The sequence below is a fragment of the Typopeltis vanoorti genome, chromosome 10 (assembly GCF_054136105.1).
Source record: "Typopeltis vanoorti isolate ZY-2024b chromosome 10, IOZ_Tvanoo_1.0, whole genome shotgun sequence".
NCBI lineage: Eukaryota > Metazoa > Arthropoda > Arachnida > Uropygi > Thelyphonidae > Typopeltis > Typopeltis vanoorti.
In genome coordinates, this window is record NC_143558.1 from 64909648 (window position 1) to 64930818 (window position 21171).

Genomic DNA, 21171 nt, shown 5'->3' on the forward strand with positions numbered 1-21171 from the left:
TTTATTTAAATCATCCCACATGTAAGATATCTACATCACCTTTATCAGCTGTTTTTCTTCCCAGTTTTTCATCATCAGCAAACAACTGATTCGGGGCACTCACAACCACCTATTCAAACCATTCTACTCATACACCACTCTCTAAGTAAAGAACTTAGTCTATATATCCTTACTAACCACATTTTAAACCCCTCATTTTCCTCCTACCCCCCCATATATTGAAAAATTTCTTGTAATTATTTAATTTGAAATTTGTTAATTTCTTCTATGCTGATCACCATATCCCCTCTCTCAAATCTTCTGTTATATCATTAATGTAACAAAGAGAAGTGGTCCTAGTACGGGCCCCGGGGCACTTCGCTAGTCACTCTCATTCACCTTGATTCCATTCCACCATACACTACTTGCCCCCCTGATATCGATAGGGAAGCTACTTCCCTATCGATGCCACCAGCCACATATTCATTCCTATTTGCTTCAACTTATGTAATAGTTTTCCATGTGATATTTTGTCAAATGCATTTGCAAAGTCCAGCAGGTATCATATTGTAGCCATTTCCTTTATTTAATTCCACTGTCACGTTATTATAAAATGTGAATAAATTACTGAGGCAGAACCTACCTTTTACAAAGCCATACTCCCCTATAGAGTATTATATTCCTTGTCGTAATCTGAACAGTTTAGGTTTTTTTTTTTTATGCCCCGTTACGTCCATGATTTCTTCTTTCATATTTATAGTGCTAGGTTTATGTTCTAGCACTAGAAATTAAAGATACCAAGAAATTATATACTTGATTTAATCCTTCATCCAAGTGTAAGTGTAAGCAAACAGTTTGCACCTGAACTATTTTCAGGACTGGGGCAACTTGAATAAAGAAGCTAATAACTTCACATCGCTTGCCTTGGTATCCCATAATGCAAAGCACATCTCCTTGCTGGTATGTATAATGCTATGCATTATGGGAAGGGTCACTACCTAGACCAGTTTTGACCTTTATTGAAGTCAAAACCTGTGATAGAGATTTATATACTTTTTTAGTGCAGTCTGTATGCATCCAGTTGATTTTAGACCATTAACAATGTAAAAACTTACTAATTATTATCATAAAAATTCATTATTTCCTAATTGTCTTAACTGTATTTGTAGTAAAAAAAAGTATCTTTCTACATAATATTTATTTACATTTTTAGTAAAAGTTTTAGTTTTGGAGAGGACATTGGAAATTGTGATGAACTGGACAATTTAGTGTATAAAAATTGGGAGAAAAAAGTAGAAAAATTGGAAGAAGAAAAAGCTGAATTAATGAAGCGAGTCAGGGGTAAGAAATGTGTGTATGTGTATATATATATATATATATATATATATATATGAAATTTTTAACCAATTTATATATGTATGTGCATAATCTACTCTATAATATAAAATGATAAACTTTTTTTGTAATGTTTTTGTGTCACGTGTTTTTTGTCAAGTTATTTGAAACATTTTGAAACTCAGGGCTACCCTGAGTGTCGAGTCATCAGAATTCAAGGAGAACAGGCCTACCAGTCCGGAACTCAGGGGGTTGGGCACCACAGGTGCTGGGGTGGGCAGAACCCCCCTTTCGAGTCATCTGAATTCAAGGAGAACTGGCCTACCAGTCCAGAACTCGGGGGGGTTGGGCACTGTAGGTGCCAGGGGGCGGAACCCCCCTTCAGAATTTTCAAAATTTGAGACATCAGAATTCAAGGAGAACTGGCCCACCAGTCCGGAACTCGGTGGGGGGGGGTATGTGCATGCATGATATGGTATTGGATGACTGGCGAGTCAAAGTGTGTGAAATTGCTGAGACTATAGGCATTTCAAAAGAACGTGTAGGATATATTTTGCATGAAGAATTGCAAATAAAAAAGCTTTGCACAAGATGCATGCCATGCTTGCTCACAGCAGATCAAAAACACACTTGTGTGAAAATTTCTGAACAGTGCTTGGAACATTTTAACAAGAATAAAACTGATTTCGTGTATCGATTTATTACTGTGGATGAGACTTGGATTCACCATTACACACCAGAATCCAAACAGAAGTCAAATCAGTGGACAGAAGCCGGTTGTTCAGTGCCAAATAAGACAAAGTCGGTTCCATCAGCAGGAAAGGTCATGGCATCAGTGTTTTGGGATGCTAAAGGCATTTTGTTTATTAATTATCTTGAAAAGGGTAAAACAATAACTGGGGAATATTATTCCGATCTTTTAACCAGACTAGATGAAAAAATTTGTGAGAAAATATTTTGTTTTCTCACAAATTTTGTGAGAAAACAAAATATTTTGCAGAATCAAAAAATTATCTTTCATCAGGACAATGCACCTACCCACAATGGGGTTTTGGAAATGAGAAAATTAAGAGATCTGCACTGTGAATTGTTGGAACATCTACCCTATTCCCCAGATTTGGCTCCCTCTGACTTCTGTCTCTTCCCAAAACTAAAACTCTTCCTTGCTGGTCAGCGTTTTTCTTCGAATCAGGAGGTGATTGCAGCTGTAGAAGGGTATTTTGCAGATCTTACTGAGAACCACTACAGAGATGGAATAATGGTGCTGGAGCATCGCTGGAATAAATATATTAGTCTTAAGGGAGATTATGTTGAAAAATAAAAATAATTTTCGAATTATAAATTCATTTTTTCATTTTTAGGCTGAGAACTTTTCAGATCAGCCTTGTGTGTGCATGTGTTATTTGTTTAAATAACCAAGGAAATCATTTAAGACTTGGTGACTACATAGCCAAATTACAAATACATCCATTCTGAGCCAGATTGTCAGTTTTAAATTTGTGGATTCACGAGCTTTCTGCCCAAAATTTTCTCATATGTCTGAATTAATTAAACCTGAGTAGTGCTTTTATTTTATTCTGGACAATTGCCAGATTGAATTCTAGTATAATGAGTGCTTTTCACAATTCAGAATCATTCAATGAAAGGATCCTCATCATCCATGGAATGGATACTCAAATATATATCTAATTTAATCGTATAACATTTTCAGAAATATGCTAATACAGCAACTTGATCCCAAATTGCATCAAGCTGAAAAAGAAGTTTGGTTCCAACAAAGCTCTTTAGATTTATTCTCACACAGAGAATGCTTTACTAAGAGAACAGTTTCAAAAACAAGAAAGAATCAGCTCCTTTATTTTATTCTGGATGGGGTCACCCATTCAGAATAAAATAAAGGAGCTGCAAAAGAGATTATCAGATTTGCTTAATCTAGACATCTTGGAAACTCTAGAAAGAATTACCAATACAGCCACTTTTAATTTCAACACAGCAAAGTACAGATCATTTCTGAATTTGGCAAGCTATGTCAACAACAAAGAATCAACAATTGCATCCATTCTCTTAAGAAGTTCTTTCGCTGCTCAACAGAGGCCTAAAATTTTCGTTTGTTCCTCAAGCTTTTGATAAATTAGATATGCTGTATTACACTAAAAAAAGGCTTAAAATTCCTGTATCTTAATCATCATCATCATCATCATGCATATCAAGGATTTAGGCCTACCATGGCTTGTTCCGGCCTTAAAAGTCATCGTTTAAGAGGACGTCCTGGTTTTCTTTTTCCTAATGGCTTGCACTTTAAGGCTTGTTTTGGTAATCTTTCTGTTTTCATTCTTTGAACGTTTTCCATCCATTTATGTTTATATTTTTTAATTTTTTCTATTACTGCATTGGTCAGAAGTAGAGTCTGCCCAAGTAGCTTTTTTATAAAATATCACAGTTCCTTCCAGGAACTTAACCAAGGAAGATAAAGTAGCAAATGACAAGATCTCTTAAAAATGAATAAGTAATTATATATCTAGAAACAAAAGAGCTGACAAAAGGAATATGACAGTTGGCTTAATTAAACAACATAGTTTACATACAGATAATGAACTTACTGGTGTCCATAGCTGTCAACTACAACTCCACAAAAAGAATCAAATCAGAAAACCAAAAAAATTACTGGAAGGTGTTATTACTTAGCCTTTTGAGATTATGAAAGAATTAATATCACACTGTTCAATACCAGCAAGAATCTACAGGCTTACCAAAATCCAGAATTACCACTGAGTTTGGTAGCAGAAAGAATTCACAATCCTGCATATTACCTAGCCAAAAAATTATCAACATTAAAGAGTTGGTAGGACTCTCCCTCTTTTCCAGTAAAAAAAGTAATGCTTTATTATGAAAATTAGAGACATTTTAGATAACCAAGATCTGTTAAAGATACCAAGCTATTTTAAACCTGGTTTTACTCCATTTCCGAAGTAAGCAAACAGACAAACAAGTCAAGTTTGCGCCTGCAAGTGTTGCAAGTCTAGCTGACCCTGCACGTAGTGCAAGACCAAGGCAACTCATGGTAAAAATAGAATAAGCTCTGATCACTAATTTTAATATTTACCCTTAATGCAAAGCACATCTCCTGGAGGAGATGTATGATGCTTTGTATTAAAGGCAAGGAGCCACTACCCAGACCGGTTTCGACCTTTATTGAGGTCTCATCAGTGGAAGCCTGAATAAATGAGACCTCAATAAAGGTCGAAACCGATCTGGATAGTACAAAGCATCATACATCTCCTCCAGGAGATGTGCTTTGCATTAAGGGCAAATATTAAGATTAGTGATCAGAGCTTATTCTATTTTTCCATGAGTTGCCTTGGTCTTGCACTACGTGCAGGGTCAGCTAGACTTGCAACACTTGCAGGTGCAAACTTGACTTGTTTGTCTGTTTGCTTACTTCGGAAATGGAGTAAAACCAGGTTTAAAATAGCTTGGTATCTTTAACATTTATTATACCCAAGGTAAAATACTTTCTACATAACCAAGATCTCTTGGTCAGCATTTACATCATGCACCTCTGCCTATGTACTGCACTCTGGCATATGACAAAACAATTTCTATCTTCAAAAAGAAGGGATGGCCATTGACTTGCCACTGTTTCTCTCCTCGCTTCCCCCAATACATCTCAATTAGCAAACTTCTTTATTGAAACTTTCAATCAGAAAGTTCCTGAATCCACAAATTTAAAATCGAATCATTGGTTCGGATACGCAGTGATATATTCAAAATTTGACTGCATGGGACAGATGGGACTCGAGGTATGAAAGTGTTGGATCTAGTCATAAGATCAGAAGATCTGTCCATAACCAAGGTGGCCACATTGTCTCCAATTGGGGAGAGTGATCAGGTGATTTTGACTTGAGAGTTTGTGGAATGTTCAGTAAAGAAGTGGTATATATCATTGGGAGACAAGCTCAGGAGGCAGCTTGAAGCTGTCCCATAGCATAAAAATCTTCAAGGAAAGAATATTAAAAGTACACAGGGGATGGTCAAGGGGTAACCGAAGGAAGCAGTATTAGATTATTATTATATACCCAAGGTCAAGAAGATTAATCAGGTAGGAGTTAAATGGATGAGTAGAATCATTAAACAGGGGCTGCAAAAAACAAAAATGTTGTAGAGGGTATACAAGAAGTAAACCAGCAAGCTCACGAACAGTGCAAGATTCAGGCAAGAAACATGACCAGCATGGTAATGAAGGCAAAATCAGATTTTTGAGAAGAAATTAACCCAACAGGCCAGACAGAGGAAATCCCAAAGGGTTCTTTTGTTATGTGGCAAGTAAGAGGAAGAATGACTGTGGAAGGATAACTTTAACAAGTGTTGATGGTAATGAGATGAGAGAAACAGACAAAATAGTTGAGTTACTGAGTGACCACTTTGCAAGGGTACATCACGCAAGTAAGGATGTTGCTATGAGAGGGACTAGTGTGAGAATAGGCATTGTGAATGGAAATTGCAGAATATTCCAGTCATGGAATTAGATGAGATATCAGCTTGTATTTTACCAGAAAGTGCAAGGGAATTATCAATGCCTCTGACTAAGCTATTTAACATGTCTCTCTTATATGGAGAGACTCTTACCACTGATGCTACCTGGCATATACGTAGTGCTGTGTTCTTGTAACTTATCTTACTATGGACAAACAGGAAGATCTGTAAATAAACGCATCTCTGAACATCAAGACCACATCGTCTTATCAAACCTCACAAATCTGGTCTTGCACAACATGGAGTTGAAAATGCCAACCACAGAATCCAGTGGCAATACACCAAACTACTACTACATCAATCCATATATAAACATGAGCATTTGTATAAAGAAAGTGCTGAAGCCTTATGGCACAGACCCAATCTTAACTGTGATGACTCTCTCTCACTATCCCAAAAGTCTGGGAAATTGTTATCCTCAACTGTATAAAATAAATGTCAGTTATGTTTTAATTTAATTTAATTACAGCCCAATAGTATTTAGTCGTTAAACATGCTGCTGTATACATAGAGGGATTCCAGTGTAATCATGCACACTAATGTGTTTTTTTGAATGTAATTCCTATTGTTGTTTAATAACTGTACTGATGATGTCTTATGATACTTAAGACAAAATATTTACATATTGTTAAAAAGTTAATTACTGTGGCCTACATCTGAATTTATAGTTATATGTCTCAGCTCTGACAAAGTCCCAAAGATGGAGGGTAAAATAATTCCTTTGCATATGTGAGACTCTAAGACTACAGTAGCAAATTATAGACCAATCAGTATCTCAAGAGAGAGTGGTGATAAAAGTACTGGAAAAGTTAGCCAAAGAGAGAATTCAGGAATGGATGGATAAGAATATATACCTGTGAGGTATATATTCTTATATATACTTCACAGGTGTATATATAAGAATGTGAGGGAGTAATGTGGCTTTGTGAAGGGTCTGCCATGTCTTAATAATTTACTAACTTTTTGTAATAAAGTTACAACTAATATAATATCACAATATAAGATAATATTATAGTACTACATGATTAAGTTTGCATTATTACTAATCTCCTGTCATCAGTTTTTCTCCAAATTTCTCTGTCACTTATTGTCAGATTTTATATTTCTTCTAGGGCACTTCTGATTGCATTAGTCAACCTAGATCTTTTTTTTTTCCCTGCCATTTTGCCATTAAACACATGCTTGCTAACTTTTCTCATTCAGTTTAAGTGACCATACTCTTATTTAGCTCTGCTCACACACTCAAATGCTAACAATGTCAAGTTACTTCCTAAATATAATCATTTTTTAATAATTCTACTATTGATGCCATTTGCTTACTCACTTAATTTGTCTCAGAACTCTTATATTTGTGGTCTCTATTCTTTAATTGAGTTATTTCTAATCCAATACTCAATCCATTGGTTTTGAACATCTTGTATACCACTATTTAGTGGTTTGACTGATTTCTCTCATATTCCATATAAATATATTCAAGCTGTTCCCCAACACATCAGCTTTGCTTATTCTGTTGTCTGTTTCCTTATTCAATTTGTTATCTTCACTAAAAATTGTGCCTAAATAGCTGAACTGCTTTACTTGTTTCTATAGGTTCATAATTGACCTTTTGCTAATTCAAATTTATTCAAGTGCTATTCAATTTAAAGAATCCTGGAGACCTCCAGTGGATTTGTTTAGGAGTTCTACAACAACAACAACAACACCTGCATAAAGTAAAGAGCTGCATTTGATATCTCTGATTCTGATATCAGGTTTAATGCTGCTTTCTTTCATAATATAATTCATATAGCTAATGAATAAGGGTGGAGATAGTGTCCATTTATCCTATATAACTGTAGCATTCTGAACAGCTTTTTTCTTGCAAAAAATTGTGCTTTTTCCAGATATACAAAACTTAGAACAAATTCTTGTTATATTGCCAGAATTTCAACTGTGTGTTATAAAATTAAACTCTGATCCTGATATCTATATGATCTTAACTCAGCTTGCCCTTTTCCACAGTTTTCTTTAGCCTTCTAAAGTATACTCTGCTTACATTTCCCAAAGCAGATTTTCTGGGGCCTGATTGGAGACAAGGTAATTAGCCTTCTTGGGGTGTATCAGCTCTCATTGCCAATGTCTTAATCTTACCTAGTAAGACTGCCCAAGTCACCAATTTCATGGTGGCCTCCAGGACATCCATGGTGACAGATGAGGCCCTGGATTGGCTTTCTGCTCTGGACATTGACCTGTAGCTGCTTTTGCCATAAGAATAAATAAAGAAATAAATCTTACCTAGTCTTACACTAGGCTCACTGTTACTTATGAACTTTCATTTCACCAAGACAGCGACATATACAGGACATTTTCCCCAAATGATATCAGATTATTATTCCATATGAAATACCTTCAGTTCTTTCCTTGTACTCATTGAACACACAAAAACAATAACCTCCAAACATACCTCTAATAGTCTTCTTGATGCAACAGAATAGTTGCATCCATTTTCCTGCATTCAGAAGGTTGGTCTGTGATTTTTGGCAGAATAGTATGGACAGCATAGGTAATCTCTTTTGAATATCTTATTGCTCTTTTCATTATTCATGATAATAAGAAAGTCTGTCACTATGTTGCTATACATCTCTGGAATGGATAGCAACATTTTATAGTTATTTTTATGACTGGACTAAAAACAGAGAAAAATCTGTCATTACATGGAACAAAAATGCAGTTGCATGAGGCATTGTTGGTCATAATTTCTAAATGAAATTGTCTTGCATCTCTTGATGCCTGGAAATGTAGTATTTTATTAAATTGCAGATACTGCAAAGGTCATTCAACAACAGAAGAATATTGTGGATGGAGAAGATAATATAGGAAAAGGAAATAGCACAGAGACTGAAGTGAGAAAATTGCAAGATGAAATTAATACTGTAAAGAAGAAAAATTCAGGTACATAAATTACATTCTTCTGTTTTAGAGTAACTCTGTTTTGGCTTTAGTAAATTGTGTTTGTATAAAAGAACATTTATTAACTAAATATGGTTAAAAGTTTATGCATATTAAGCACATATAAATTACTATTTTTATTCATTATAATAGAATAAAGTCCACGCTGTTATCCTAGTGGCTGTGCGCTTCGCAACCACATGCTTGGGGAAGGAGTGTCCTCCTAGGTTCGATTCCTTGGTGACGTGAGGAGCTTAAGGATCTTCCTCAGCCATAGCCAAGTTAGCTGGTCTTGGGCACGGACAGTAGGGTTTTTCATCCTGCAAAGAAGGCAAACCGGCCTTGAGAACTCAACACTACAGGACATAGGATACACCAGCGCATAGGGCTGACCATCTTATCCTGTGAACGGTTTGAGTCTGATGATTAATAAACCCTCGACACCGCAAGGTAAAAGAGGGTAAAAGGAAGATGAGATAATAGAATAAGTTAATGATGCCAAGAAATTGTATTCTTGGATAAAAGTTTCATCCTTTATCCAAGAGTAAGCAAACAAAGTTTGCACATGAAGTAACCTCACAATTAGGCTACTTGTATATAGAGGCCAATGACTTCACATTAGTTGCCTTAGTATCTTGTAATGGAAGGCACATATCCTTAGAGACATGTATAATGCTATGCATTATGGGAGGGGCCAGTACCCAGACAGGTTTTGACCTTTATTGAGGTGAAAAAGTAAAGGGTTGTTCATCATAGGCCTAGAGTAGTTAATATAGGGAATGCAAAAGATCCTAATAGTATTAGGAGAAAGAAAAGACAGATAGATAAATGGAGAGATAGAGAAAAAGCCTCATCTCTTTTATGTCACCATATAGCCATTAATTTATTCTTTCTAATATATGAATGTCTTTTTACTTCACAGAATGCACTTTAATAATCTGCAAATAAAAGCTGAGTTTTCTCTTCTTCTCTATCAGTAATTTTAAACAAAATGCTTCATCCATTGTAGAGCATCTTTTTCAAAATCCATTTTGTCATTCTAATAATATTTTTTTTTACTATATATTTTCAAGTTTTCATTAATTAATCTGTTATATGTTTTGTAACATTTCAATAAACTAATACCTCATAATTAACAGATTTTCTTTTATCTCCCTTTTTAAATATTGGTATTGCTATACTTTTATTCCATTATCTTGGTATTTGTTCACTTGTATTATATATATTTTATTTAAAATGTTTAATAATTTCTAGTGAAGTAGTTTTCCAGCAAACTTATACAGTTCAGAGTTTATCCCATCTTCTGCTGATTTACTATTTTTTATTTTACTTAGGTTTTCCTTTAATTCTTTCATTGTTATTATGTCATCTAAATGAGTACATTTTTTTTTGTGTAATTTTTTGATAGTATTATCTATCCAGAAATCTGTAAAGTAATCTAGGAATTCTTTTAAATCTATTTTCAAATATGTATTTGCAATTTCTTTTATATCTGCATTCATATGCTGTAGTATTTTATAGGCATTGGGTCTTATTTTTTGTATATCACTTTCTAGGTTTGATACAAAATTTTCCCATTTCTCTCTCTCTCTCTGGTTTCTCTTTTGTCTTTTGCACATCTTTTGTATATTCATTTTGTCTTCTTGTATTTTACTACTTAGTCATCTTTTAAATACTAGCTTTTTATTTTCAATTTTTTTGTTTTGTTTTGTTTTTCTGCACGTCATTTTTTATGATGATTTTTGTGTGGCCCTAGACTTATATGTTGCAATGTAATAATGTTATTCCATTCTTTCTCTGTGTCTTCATTTTCTTGTATTTTATCTGAATAGTTATTATTTCTTTGCTGGTATAAATTTCTTATTACTTATTTCATTTAGTAGTCTTGCTTTGTAATTAGATTTTGTTTCTCATCATCATCATGAAATTCCTGAACATATCCTCAGAAGGGTGTATAGAATAACATGATAGTACTATGACATAGTTACATCATTACTATCAAACCACTCTCTTTTTATGAAATCTTCCCATAAAATTACCAACATCACTATTAATCAGATATCATTATTTTGTTTCTCTAGTTTATTTATTTGTATAAATAAATATAAATAGTATATGTATTTTTTGTTACTACTTTGGTGGAAACCTTAATTTGGCTTGCACTAAATAATGATCTGTATCTATTTCTGGTCTGCTTCTAATTTTAACATCCTGGAAGAGGCTTGATGCATTTTTCATTCACTTTATATAAAGCTATATACAAGACAGTGTTCAAACCAATTTTTTAACTTATCGATCTGTATGAAAGCTGGGATAGAAATAAAACACTTGATATAAAAACTTATGGATCTGTATGAGAGCTGGGATAGAAATAAAACACTTGATAAAAGACTGGGGACCTCTGATATAAGAGTTCTTAGAAAGATTAGTGGAGTGAACAAATGTCAATGGCAGTAATACATTAAAAATCAGGATATTAGGAAAGAACTGACCATTAATAGCATTCAGGAATGTGTTAGTAGAGCTAATCGCTCAAGTGGTATGGTTACTTAAATAGAATGGGGAGGAAAGAATAGCAAAACAAGTGTTCTTTGCCATGTTGGAAGGAAAAAGACTCAGAGGAAGACAGACCAAGATGTAGATGGATTGTACACTAAAAAGCATCTTAGAAGATAGAAATATAAGATCTGATAATGTTGGAGTCTTGAGAGAAAACAGATTAATTTAGAGGAAAATTGTTGATTGGAAGTTAGTAATGGTGTAACTGTGTTATGTAGTACTATCATAATTATCCTGTATACCCCCTTAGGGCACACATCAGGAATTTGATGATAATGAAGTTCATGGTTTTCCTGTTTGGTTCTATACAAATAGATAGCAAGCTGAATATTTAATGAAGCATCTCTAAAGCAGTGTTCCTTAATGGTTGCTTTCAAAGGCGTGCTACAGCATAAGTTATAGCTGAGTATTAATGAGCAACTCAAGTTGGAAATAGGTGAGTTATTGATACGTGTATCTAAAGATCATGGAGAAAAATACTTAAATATCAAGTTATGGCAAAATAAAAGTTAGATAAAATTGTAAAAATAAAAAAGGTAAATTATAAGTGATTCGAATTTCATCAGGATGACAGGTATTTCCAAAGAAGATGGATGGATAATGAGGCCCAGAAAGCAAACTATTTTTTTCTTCCCTGAGTTTCTCTTCTATAGTTTTTTTTTATTTTAATCTTTTTTTGTATAGGCTTGCAGAAATCTTGAACACTCATTTGGGAAATTTCTCGGTAATTTTGACTTTGTTTTATTTCCCTTTTCACATTTGATCTTCTGATTAAGCCAGGGATCCAAAAGTGGCATATTGGACCCAAATGTGATAATAATAAAAAAGTTTTTTGTAGATTTGTAGAAAAAAGGCTACAACTTAGTAACTATTTTTAGCAATTTTTGTTTCATGCACATCTTTGCCTATTCACTTATTTGATCCTTAGGCACCAAGTGTTAGCAACAGCAGTGTGTCACAGGTTTTTGTCAGTCAGCTTACAACTGATACTCCTGCATTACAGAGTTGTGCTTTGGTCTACCTTTGTGAACATTTGCAGTTTTGTACTTTTTTTTTTGAAAATTAAGCCTTGTTTTTACATTCACTTATCCATAACAGAGCAAAAGAAAAACAGATGATAGTAAGTGTGAATTCAATGAACAGTGAAAAAATGGGTTCTTATTTATAGCAAATCCATCAGAAAAAAACCGTTGTCACTCTTAGTGAAAACACTTTCTCACATAATAAAAGACATGATATGAGCAACTGAAAGACCTTGTCCGTGCTTGTACTTTCTTTTCTTTAGCCTTTGGATAAATCTGCTGACACATGTGATGTAGCCTAGTTAAGCACTTTTTATAAGAGGAATTGATGATAATTTTAACTTTTTTTTTAACGAGAAGATCGTGCCTAGAAAATCCAAAAATAGATTCTAGTAAATACAAGTAAATATATCATGTCTATATTAACATATTTTTACAGGGAGTTTTTAAGGGTACAAGAGTTGGATGGCCCATCTGAACTCATACATGAAAAAATTGGCACATGGAACATAAAAGTTGACCATCCCTGGACTAAGCCTTCTCTTCTGAATTAACCACTGAAAAGTTGTTACTCTTTCATATTTGAGCATTTCTGGATGAATATAATCTGTTCTACCCCTGCTTTTTGTGTACCTTGATATGCACTCCAGACTGCAATATTTTCTACCACTGCTTTTTTTTTGACTGCTTATAGCATTTCATACTTTTTGAAATAATTTCCCCATTTCTAAGTTTTTCAGCAACCTTCAGAATGTTTTGCCCACTTCACTATGTTTATCTCTTGTATTCTTACCAGGCTTTTTCATGGCTTTTATTTAGCTACTTTTACAGATATGAGAGTGGTCTGAAAGGTTCTCGGCCTAACAATGAAAAAACAAATTTATAATTTCAAAATTATTTTTATTTTTCAAAATAATCTCCCTTAAGACTAATACATTTATTTCAGCAATGCTTAGTGCCATTATCTCATCTGTGTAGTGGTTTCTCAGTAAGATCTGCAAAATACCCCTCTCTCTCCACAGTCGCAATCACCTCTTGATTCGAAGAAAAATGCTGACAAGCAAGAAAGAGTTTTAGTTTTGGGAAGAGATAGAAGTCAGAGGAAGCCAAATCTGGGGAATAGGGTGGATGTTCCAACAATTCATAGTGTAGACCCCTTAATTTTTCCATTGCCAAAACACCTTTGTGGGCAGGTGCATTGTCCTGATGAAAGATGATTTTTTTCTTCTGCAAAGTGTGTCTTTTCTCATGAATTTTTTCATCTAGTCTGGTTAAAAGATTGGAATAATATTCCTGGTTATTGTTTTACCCTTTTCAAGATAATTGATAAACAAAATGCCTTTAGCATCCCAAAACACTGATGCCATGACCTTTCCTGCTGATGGAACCGACTTTGTCTTCTTTGGCGCTGATCAACTGGCTTCTGTCCACTCTTTGGATTCTGGTGTGTAATGGTGAATCCAAGTCTTATCCATAGTTATAAATTGATGCACAAAATCAGTTTTATTCTTTTTAAAATCCTCCAAGCACTGTTCAGAGATTTTCATGCAAGTGTGTTTTTGATCTTCTGTGAGCAAGCTTGGCATCCACATTGCGCAAAGCTTTTTCATTTGCAATTCTTCATGCAAAATATATCCTACATTTTCTTTTGAAATGCCTATAGTCTCAGCAATTTCGCACACTTTGACTAGCCGGTGTAATATATTTTTATTTATGCGATTTATACTTGATTAGTTTGTTACTTGATTAAATCCTTTCTTATTTAAAACCTTATCAATTAAAATCCTACCGGCTGTTGTATTGTTAGGTTGTTGCTTTCTCTATATTTTCTGATTTATATCTTCCTATTATATCCTTCTATCGCTATTTTACTTCTTCAGATATCGGGCCTAATATGCTTACATCTATTTATATCTAGGACTGTTTCCTCTTCAGATACTGGCAAATTTTTATTATGCTGTGCCAGCCAGTATCCTATAGTAGAAAAGGTTTCTACTCAGGGAGACAATACTAGACTCTTAGCCGTTCTCACACAATACTTTACTTTAATGCTGCTCTATAGATTCAGACTGCAGTCGTGACCAAAATCTATAATTATATACTCTTTCTAATTTATTCCTGGCAAAATAGGTTCTATTTTCATAAGTGGTAGTTTGGAATCGTAATCAGGCATGACTCAGGTTTTAGGTAAATATGACGTTTATTGGAATATCTAAACAGAATACAAAATTCATACACTCAATTATGACTCGATACTAAATGAAACTCGAGTTAAGAGGTTAACATAGTCTAAATTAAATTAAAGCTTGTGAAACTTCGTAAAACACAATAATTGAAAATTGGGATAGATAGCAAATGATATGAAGTTAAAACTAAAATTCCTTTTTTCTGTAATGCTATTCATAAGATAATAAAAACAAACATTCTAATGTTACTCAGTTACTAAAATCCACAATTCTGATCTCATTAAGCTAATCCTATCACATACAATTACTAAAGATCTTTTCCAAACAATTCTTCTTACTCTCTCAAAGGAGGTTAACCTTCTAATTAGAGACTGTCCACAGAGTTATTTAGAATACTGCTCTTAATTTCACATTTGTAAACAATCTTCTCTCTTCTAATAAATTTTATATACAAAAATAGAGTAATTTCACCTTACCGAACTTTTTCTGCGTCTTTCAGCACCACATGTATGTCTGGTTACTTCTTGTATATTGGCTGTCCATACATAGGGGTTACGCTATCTTCATTATTTCTACCGAAAACGGACTTAAATCTTTGCGTTTCAGGAACAACTCGATGGGACTTCTCAGCGATGGCGTGATTCTGCTAGGACTGGAAATTTTTTACCTTCAGCTCTGCATAGAATCCTTCTCCATTTTCAAGAAAGCCTGCTGTCCGACATCTTATCTTAGCACAGACACTTCATCCCCCCCCCCCCCTTATGTGAACTCCCGCTGACTTCCAAGCCACCAAACAGGAAAACAATATGTGAAGAGAGCTCCCCGATACGGTGCTCGTCCACCTTATATTCTTCGTTAGAGCATGCACTAATTTCGGAGTCCCTTATGCACACGACCCAAATCTTTTCACCCCCTTGGGTTCATCCCTTGCTTTCCTGACAATGTTATGCTCTTGGATTCACGGAATATGCGTCAACGTACGTTCCGTGTAAGCTACTGCCGCCAGCGTTACACTGGACACGTGTACTTATATACTTTCTAAGAATTATTACTTAGTAACTATCTGGTGACTCACAGTTAATCTATACAGCTTAAGTGAGGTTTAAAATTAATATTATCAAAATTCTTCCTTCAAGACATTCTCTAATTTAATTCTAGTAGTGATCAAAAGATTAAAGTACATAGAACATAAGGTAAAATTGCAAATTTATACATAAAGTGAAGAAGTTTCACTTTTGATTTCAGCTGATGTGCAGGTATTTCTCTTTGTTGGTAAGTTTAATATGTTGGATTCTTAATGAATGATTTCTTTGCAAGATTCCTTCATTCAGGATCTAATACCGGTCATCCAATACCATATCATGCATGCACTTGATCAATGATTTCTGGTGTTGTTACACTTTTTGGCCGTCCTTCATGTGGATCATCTTCAAGGCTTGTACGGCCATGTTTAAACTCGGCAGCCCATTTCTTAATTGTCGAAAATGAAGAAAAGAGTGCCCACTTCGAATGAATTTCTTTTGCCATTAAACCTTCTTTTACAAAGAATTTTATAACCGCACGATACTAAATTTTGTCCATTTCAAGGGATACAGACAACACTTTTGCTTCAGACAGCTGTATAAAACAAACTACTTGATAGAATGACTTGCAATTTCACGTTTGCTTATGACAGATGTACCAGCTTAGGGAAAAAAATCTTGCCGATGGTGTTATCATCTGTGGTCAAGGCCAAGAACTTTTCCGACCACCCTCATATATTAGCTTTTTTACACATTTTCTGTATTTTCTAAGGATACCTGCTAATTTACTGACTTGTCAAGAGATTTTGATAAAGATTCCTCTTTTCCAGGCCTGCTGCATTGACTTCTTGAGTCTGCCATACCTTATAATTCTGCTATTTTGTTAACAATTTCATCCACATGTCTTCTTCTGAACCCGAGGTTTCTTCACGTATTGCTTGGGCCTCTAAGAATTTTTTCAAACTATTACACTTGTCTCCAGTGATATTTGGTTAAGCAGGTATGATTCGTTTCATCTTTGAATTCTTTTTAAAACTTGTATACGTTTTGATTTTGGTGTGATATTCATTTTTATCCTGCTAAAAACTAGATAGTGATCACTTCCTATTTCATATCCTTCTTTATCCTATCCTGAACCAATCTGAAGACATCATTGTCAACAATAACATAATCAATAGACTATTTCTTATGCGTTCTTTCATTGCAAATTTGTATATATTTTAATGTTGGTGTTAGTGATGACTATGCTCTATCAAAGAGAAATCTAGTGCTTACTATTATTATTATTACCTGTACACTTTTCTTCTGATTTTTGCAAAACAGTTATGTATGTCTGGAATTCATTTCCTACTTTGTGTAATTCAGAACTTAACCCTTCTGTGGGATCATAGACACAAATTAGTCTGATTGTCCACTTTTATGTTTTGAAATTGCCCCAGGGCCGGTTTTATCATTAGGCGAACCTAGGCAATTGCCTAGGGACACTAAGACTAATGTGTACGTGTGCTTGTGTGAGTATGACAAAATATATAGAGAGAGACAATGTATAGGGGCACCTAAATTTTCTTTGCCTAGGGGCATAGAATACTCTAGGACTGGCCCTGAATTGCCCACACTACTTTACTTAAAATTACCCCTGATTCAAATTCATTTATCTTCATGTTTAATGTAAACTACTACAAGTACTTTTTCTTTCCCTGATCACTATTTTTTAATTGCATCTTATCACTTCGGAGTATCTTACCTGTTAGTTGTATTCATTTTAGTGTTGCAGCCAGCAGAGCAGTTTTTTCTAATGTCTCTGTTGGCTCTAACTCCTTTCCACTGCATTGCGCATCATGTTTTTTTTTTTTTTTTAAATTATTTTCCCTCTCCAGTAATCGGCATCAACTTTTTGCTGTAAACTGTGGTTATGTGAAGGAGGTGTGTGGGGGAGGGCTGTGGTCTTGTGTAATTTAAAACACTGCAGCCAGCATTGCATTAATTTGTGTTATACTGTCATATATTTGTTTTAGGTTTAAGCCAATACAGAATGCAGTTTATTCAGCTAAGTCCCAAATTGCCAGCCCATCCTCATTTGATTGTTATTTAGATAGATATCCAATTAAGAGCACTTACCATGTGAAGGTGAGTATTGGAAATAGATCAGAAGCTTCATTTGATTCTCTACATTGCTTACAGGTTATATGGAGGTTTACTCCCTGTCATCTAGCTTTGACCCTTATATAGTGCTGGTCATGCATCAGTGTCACATAAATTGAAAAGTATTTTTTCACTAGTGGGGTTATGAAACTACTAATAACATTGTGGAATAGCCACCAAGATTATTTAATGTAATGGTCCAGATGTTTTTCTGTGATGACACAAGATTTTGAAAGACCTATAAGACCTGCATACATTTTGTATTATATCTAAAAGTCTGGAAAATATTAGAGTTGTCTCAGGAAGTATTCAAAAGTAGTTGTGGAACATTTTCAATATCAAATCTAACAGTGTCTCCAGATGTGAAATTTGGCTATAAGGTAATGAAATTGTTGAAGATTCAGACTTAAGTGACAGCTTTTGCTGTCACTTAAGTCTGAATCGTCCTAAGATTTGTTTCGAATTGCCTTAGATTTTTGTGCTTTCAATGCCATTCAGTTTTTGAAAGATCCTGCACTAGTTGTGAGCTAAGTAGGAAATTAAATGGATAATCAAACTTGATACCTGTTAGTGGTTTAATCATCTTGCTAACAATTTGCTGCACTCATAATGGAGAATCATTTTATTGCATCAAGTTTCTTTCTTGCTGGAGTGACTTATTGGTGAAAGCTAGATAATTGGGGAGAAACCTCTTTAATGCTTTAAGGAATGTAGAGGACCAACCAGAGCCTTTAACCTGATATCCAGTCATCGCCTCCTCATGTTTTGATCTGTTATTATGTATCTGTCTGGCTTTGGAACAAACAGTGATGAGCTTACAATTTGAAACTTAGTTGATCAAATTGATGAGCAACTTCAAGTAGCGATATGGTCAGATTTCAAAATGAGAATTTGAACGTTGTGACGTATTTGTCTGTGATACCACAGAAAGTTTCAGTAAGAGAACACAGAGAGAGAGAGAGATGTAGGAAGAGCTTACTTGTTTGAGACCTAAATAATGAAGTAGAAAATATATATTTTGGAGATGTATAGAACTGTTTTGTGAAATTTCAAGAAAATAGCAAAGCTAATAATAATAATAATAAACCCCTACCAGATTTCTCTTGAGGTCTGTTCTAGTCATTATAACAACATATTTAAAAATAAAGATTAATACTGTTAATGGAACATGTGCACTAGACATATTAAAGTAAGTTTTATGGTCTACACATGTAACAAAAATTATATAGAATTTATTCAAAAACTCCAATATATTTCATCCAACGTTACGTGGGTATCGTCGGGGAGATACTGTTAACTGCATTCAAAAGATGAATCAAAATAATGAGTGATAAATCATGCATATATTAGCTTGTGTGTCTCAGCTGTAGTACATCATATTATTCTATTAGAGTTCGAAGGAACAATCGTAATAAGTTGGATATTTTTTATTTTATTTTAGTATTATTATTGTTATTATTTTTAATCTTTGCAACTTATTACAATTGTCCCTTTGAACTTTAATAATGTAATATGATGTACTTCAGCTGAGACACAAGCTAATCTATGCATGATTTATCACTCATTATTTTGATTCATCTTTTGACTGTAGTTAACAGTATCTCCCTGATGATGTCCATGCAACATTGAATGAAATATATGCATGGTTTATGACTCATTATTTGATTCATCTTTTTGAATGTAGTAGTTAATGGTCTATCTCCCTTGGTGACCTGCATGTAATATTGGATAAAATATATTGGAGTATTTGAATAAATTCTATATAATTTTTGTTACACGTGTAAGCCGTGAAACTTACTTTAATAAACATAAAGATCTTTGAACGTAAAACTCTAGTGTTTAAAATTCTATTCTAACATTTGTGATGACAAGTTTCATAATGGTTTTTGCCTTGTGTGCTACTTTATTACTTATTGATTATTTTTTTATTATTACTACTTTATTATTATTGATGCATGGATTAGCCCATGCATCAATAAAACCCAAATCAACCAAAACTAAAATTGTCATTTAGGCTTACACGGAAATAGCCAGACTTTGCCATTCTGCTTTCGGTCACCCCCTGCTGTCACTCAGAATTTGGAATGCCCTCTTTCCAAAACTATTCCAAAAATAAGGCTAGAAAACTCTTGCTTTAAATTCCTAAATCAATTAACAAGTTTAATTTCATTCCTTTTAAATTTTTTTACTGGATTTACTGGCACCACCAATTTAGTGTAATCATTATTAAATGAGAAAGGAAAGTATTACAGTTATTCTAAAATCTTGAATGTTTGGAATATGAGATGATTTACACTACTAACAGAAATGAAATGCATATACTTTTAAAGTAATTATCTACTATCAATTCATATATTTTTAAACTCACTTCACATATTTTTATAAATAATTTGAGTCCCTCTTATAACAAAAGAAGTTAAATGAATATATACTTGATATCTACTACCTCTGTCATTTATTGGTTAACATAACATGCAAAGAGATAGTTGTACAATATATAATAATAATCTGTTGAATATTGCAAAGCCATTGTCTTTGCATATAATGTTAATTAACCATGATGAAGCTAGAAGATATTAAGATAAAAAAAATCGATTGTATTCATTAAATTTACTGTTGTTGTATTTGTATAAATAAATATAACAGTTAAGTATTAAGCTCATTAATTAATTTTTTCTTTATCTTGGGAATCAAAAATAAGCTCTTCAAGAACATAGGTTCTATTCATAATAATGCTTTATGTTTATTAAATTCACTAATATTTTTTTATCCAGATGCTAGGTAGAAAAACCAGCGAAATATTAATGAGTTTAGTAAGTGTTTTTTCTCTCTTGGTGTTGTTTATACTATCATCATCATCAAATTTTTGCCATGTATCCTCAAGGGGGTGTACAGGATATGATAGTACTACATGAAAAATTTACATACATCATTACTAACTTCCTATCTACAATTTTCCTCCAAATCAGTCGGTTACTTGTCAAGATTCCAACATTATCAGATCTTATATTTCTATTGTTTAAGGCACTTTGTACCGTACCAATCCGCCTATATCTTGGTCTTCCTCTGGGTCGTTTTCCTGCCAACCTGGCAGAGAACACTTGTTTTGCTAATCTTTCCTCGCCCATTCTGTTTTGATTACCATACCACCTGAGATTAGCTCTGCTAACGCATTCCTCGATGCTGACAATGTCAAGTTCTTTCCTAATATCCTCGTTTTTAATATGATATTGCCATCTGTAATCACACCTCTAATCTCTCTCAGGACTCTCATTTGTGGTCTCTAGTCTTTGGTCAAGTGTTTTACTTCTGACCCAGCTCTCAGATCCATAAGTTAAAACTGGTTTGAACACTGTCTTGTGTACAGCTAATTTAGTGTTCTGACTGATTTCTCTCTTATTCCATATGAATTTATTCAGTTGACTTCTTACCATACCAGCTTTGTTGATTCTGTTGTCTATTTCC

At 34.0% G+C, this 21171-nt stretch overlaps 1 protein-coding gene across 3 annotated transcripts in view; it reads left to right on the forward strand.

Moving 5' to 3' along the window:
- The window catches only part of LOC150102474 (serine/threonine-protein kinase Genghis Khan-like), a 550831-nt gene that overhangs the window by 238332 nt on the left and 291328 nt on the right, over positions 1-21171 (forward strand). For all 3 annotated transcript variants that reach the window (XM_090399333.1, XM_090399335.1, XM_090399334.1), the window contains exons 11-12: positions 1193-1320; positions 8647-8778. In XM_090399333.1, coding sequence (XP_090255459.1) covers positions 1193-1320; positions 8647-8778 — 260 coding nt within the window. The remainder of the gene's footprint in view (positions 1-1192; positions 1321-8646; positions 8779-21171) is intronic.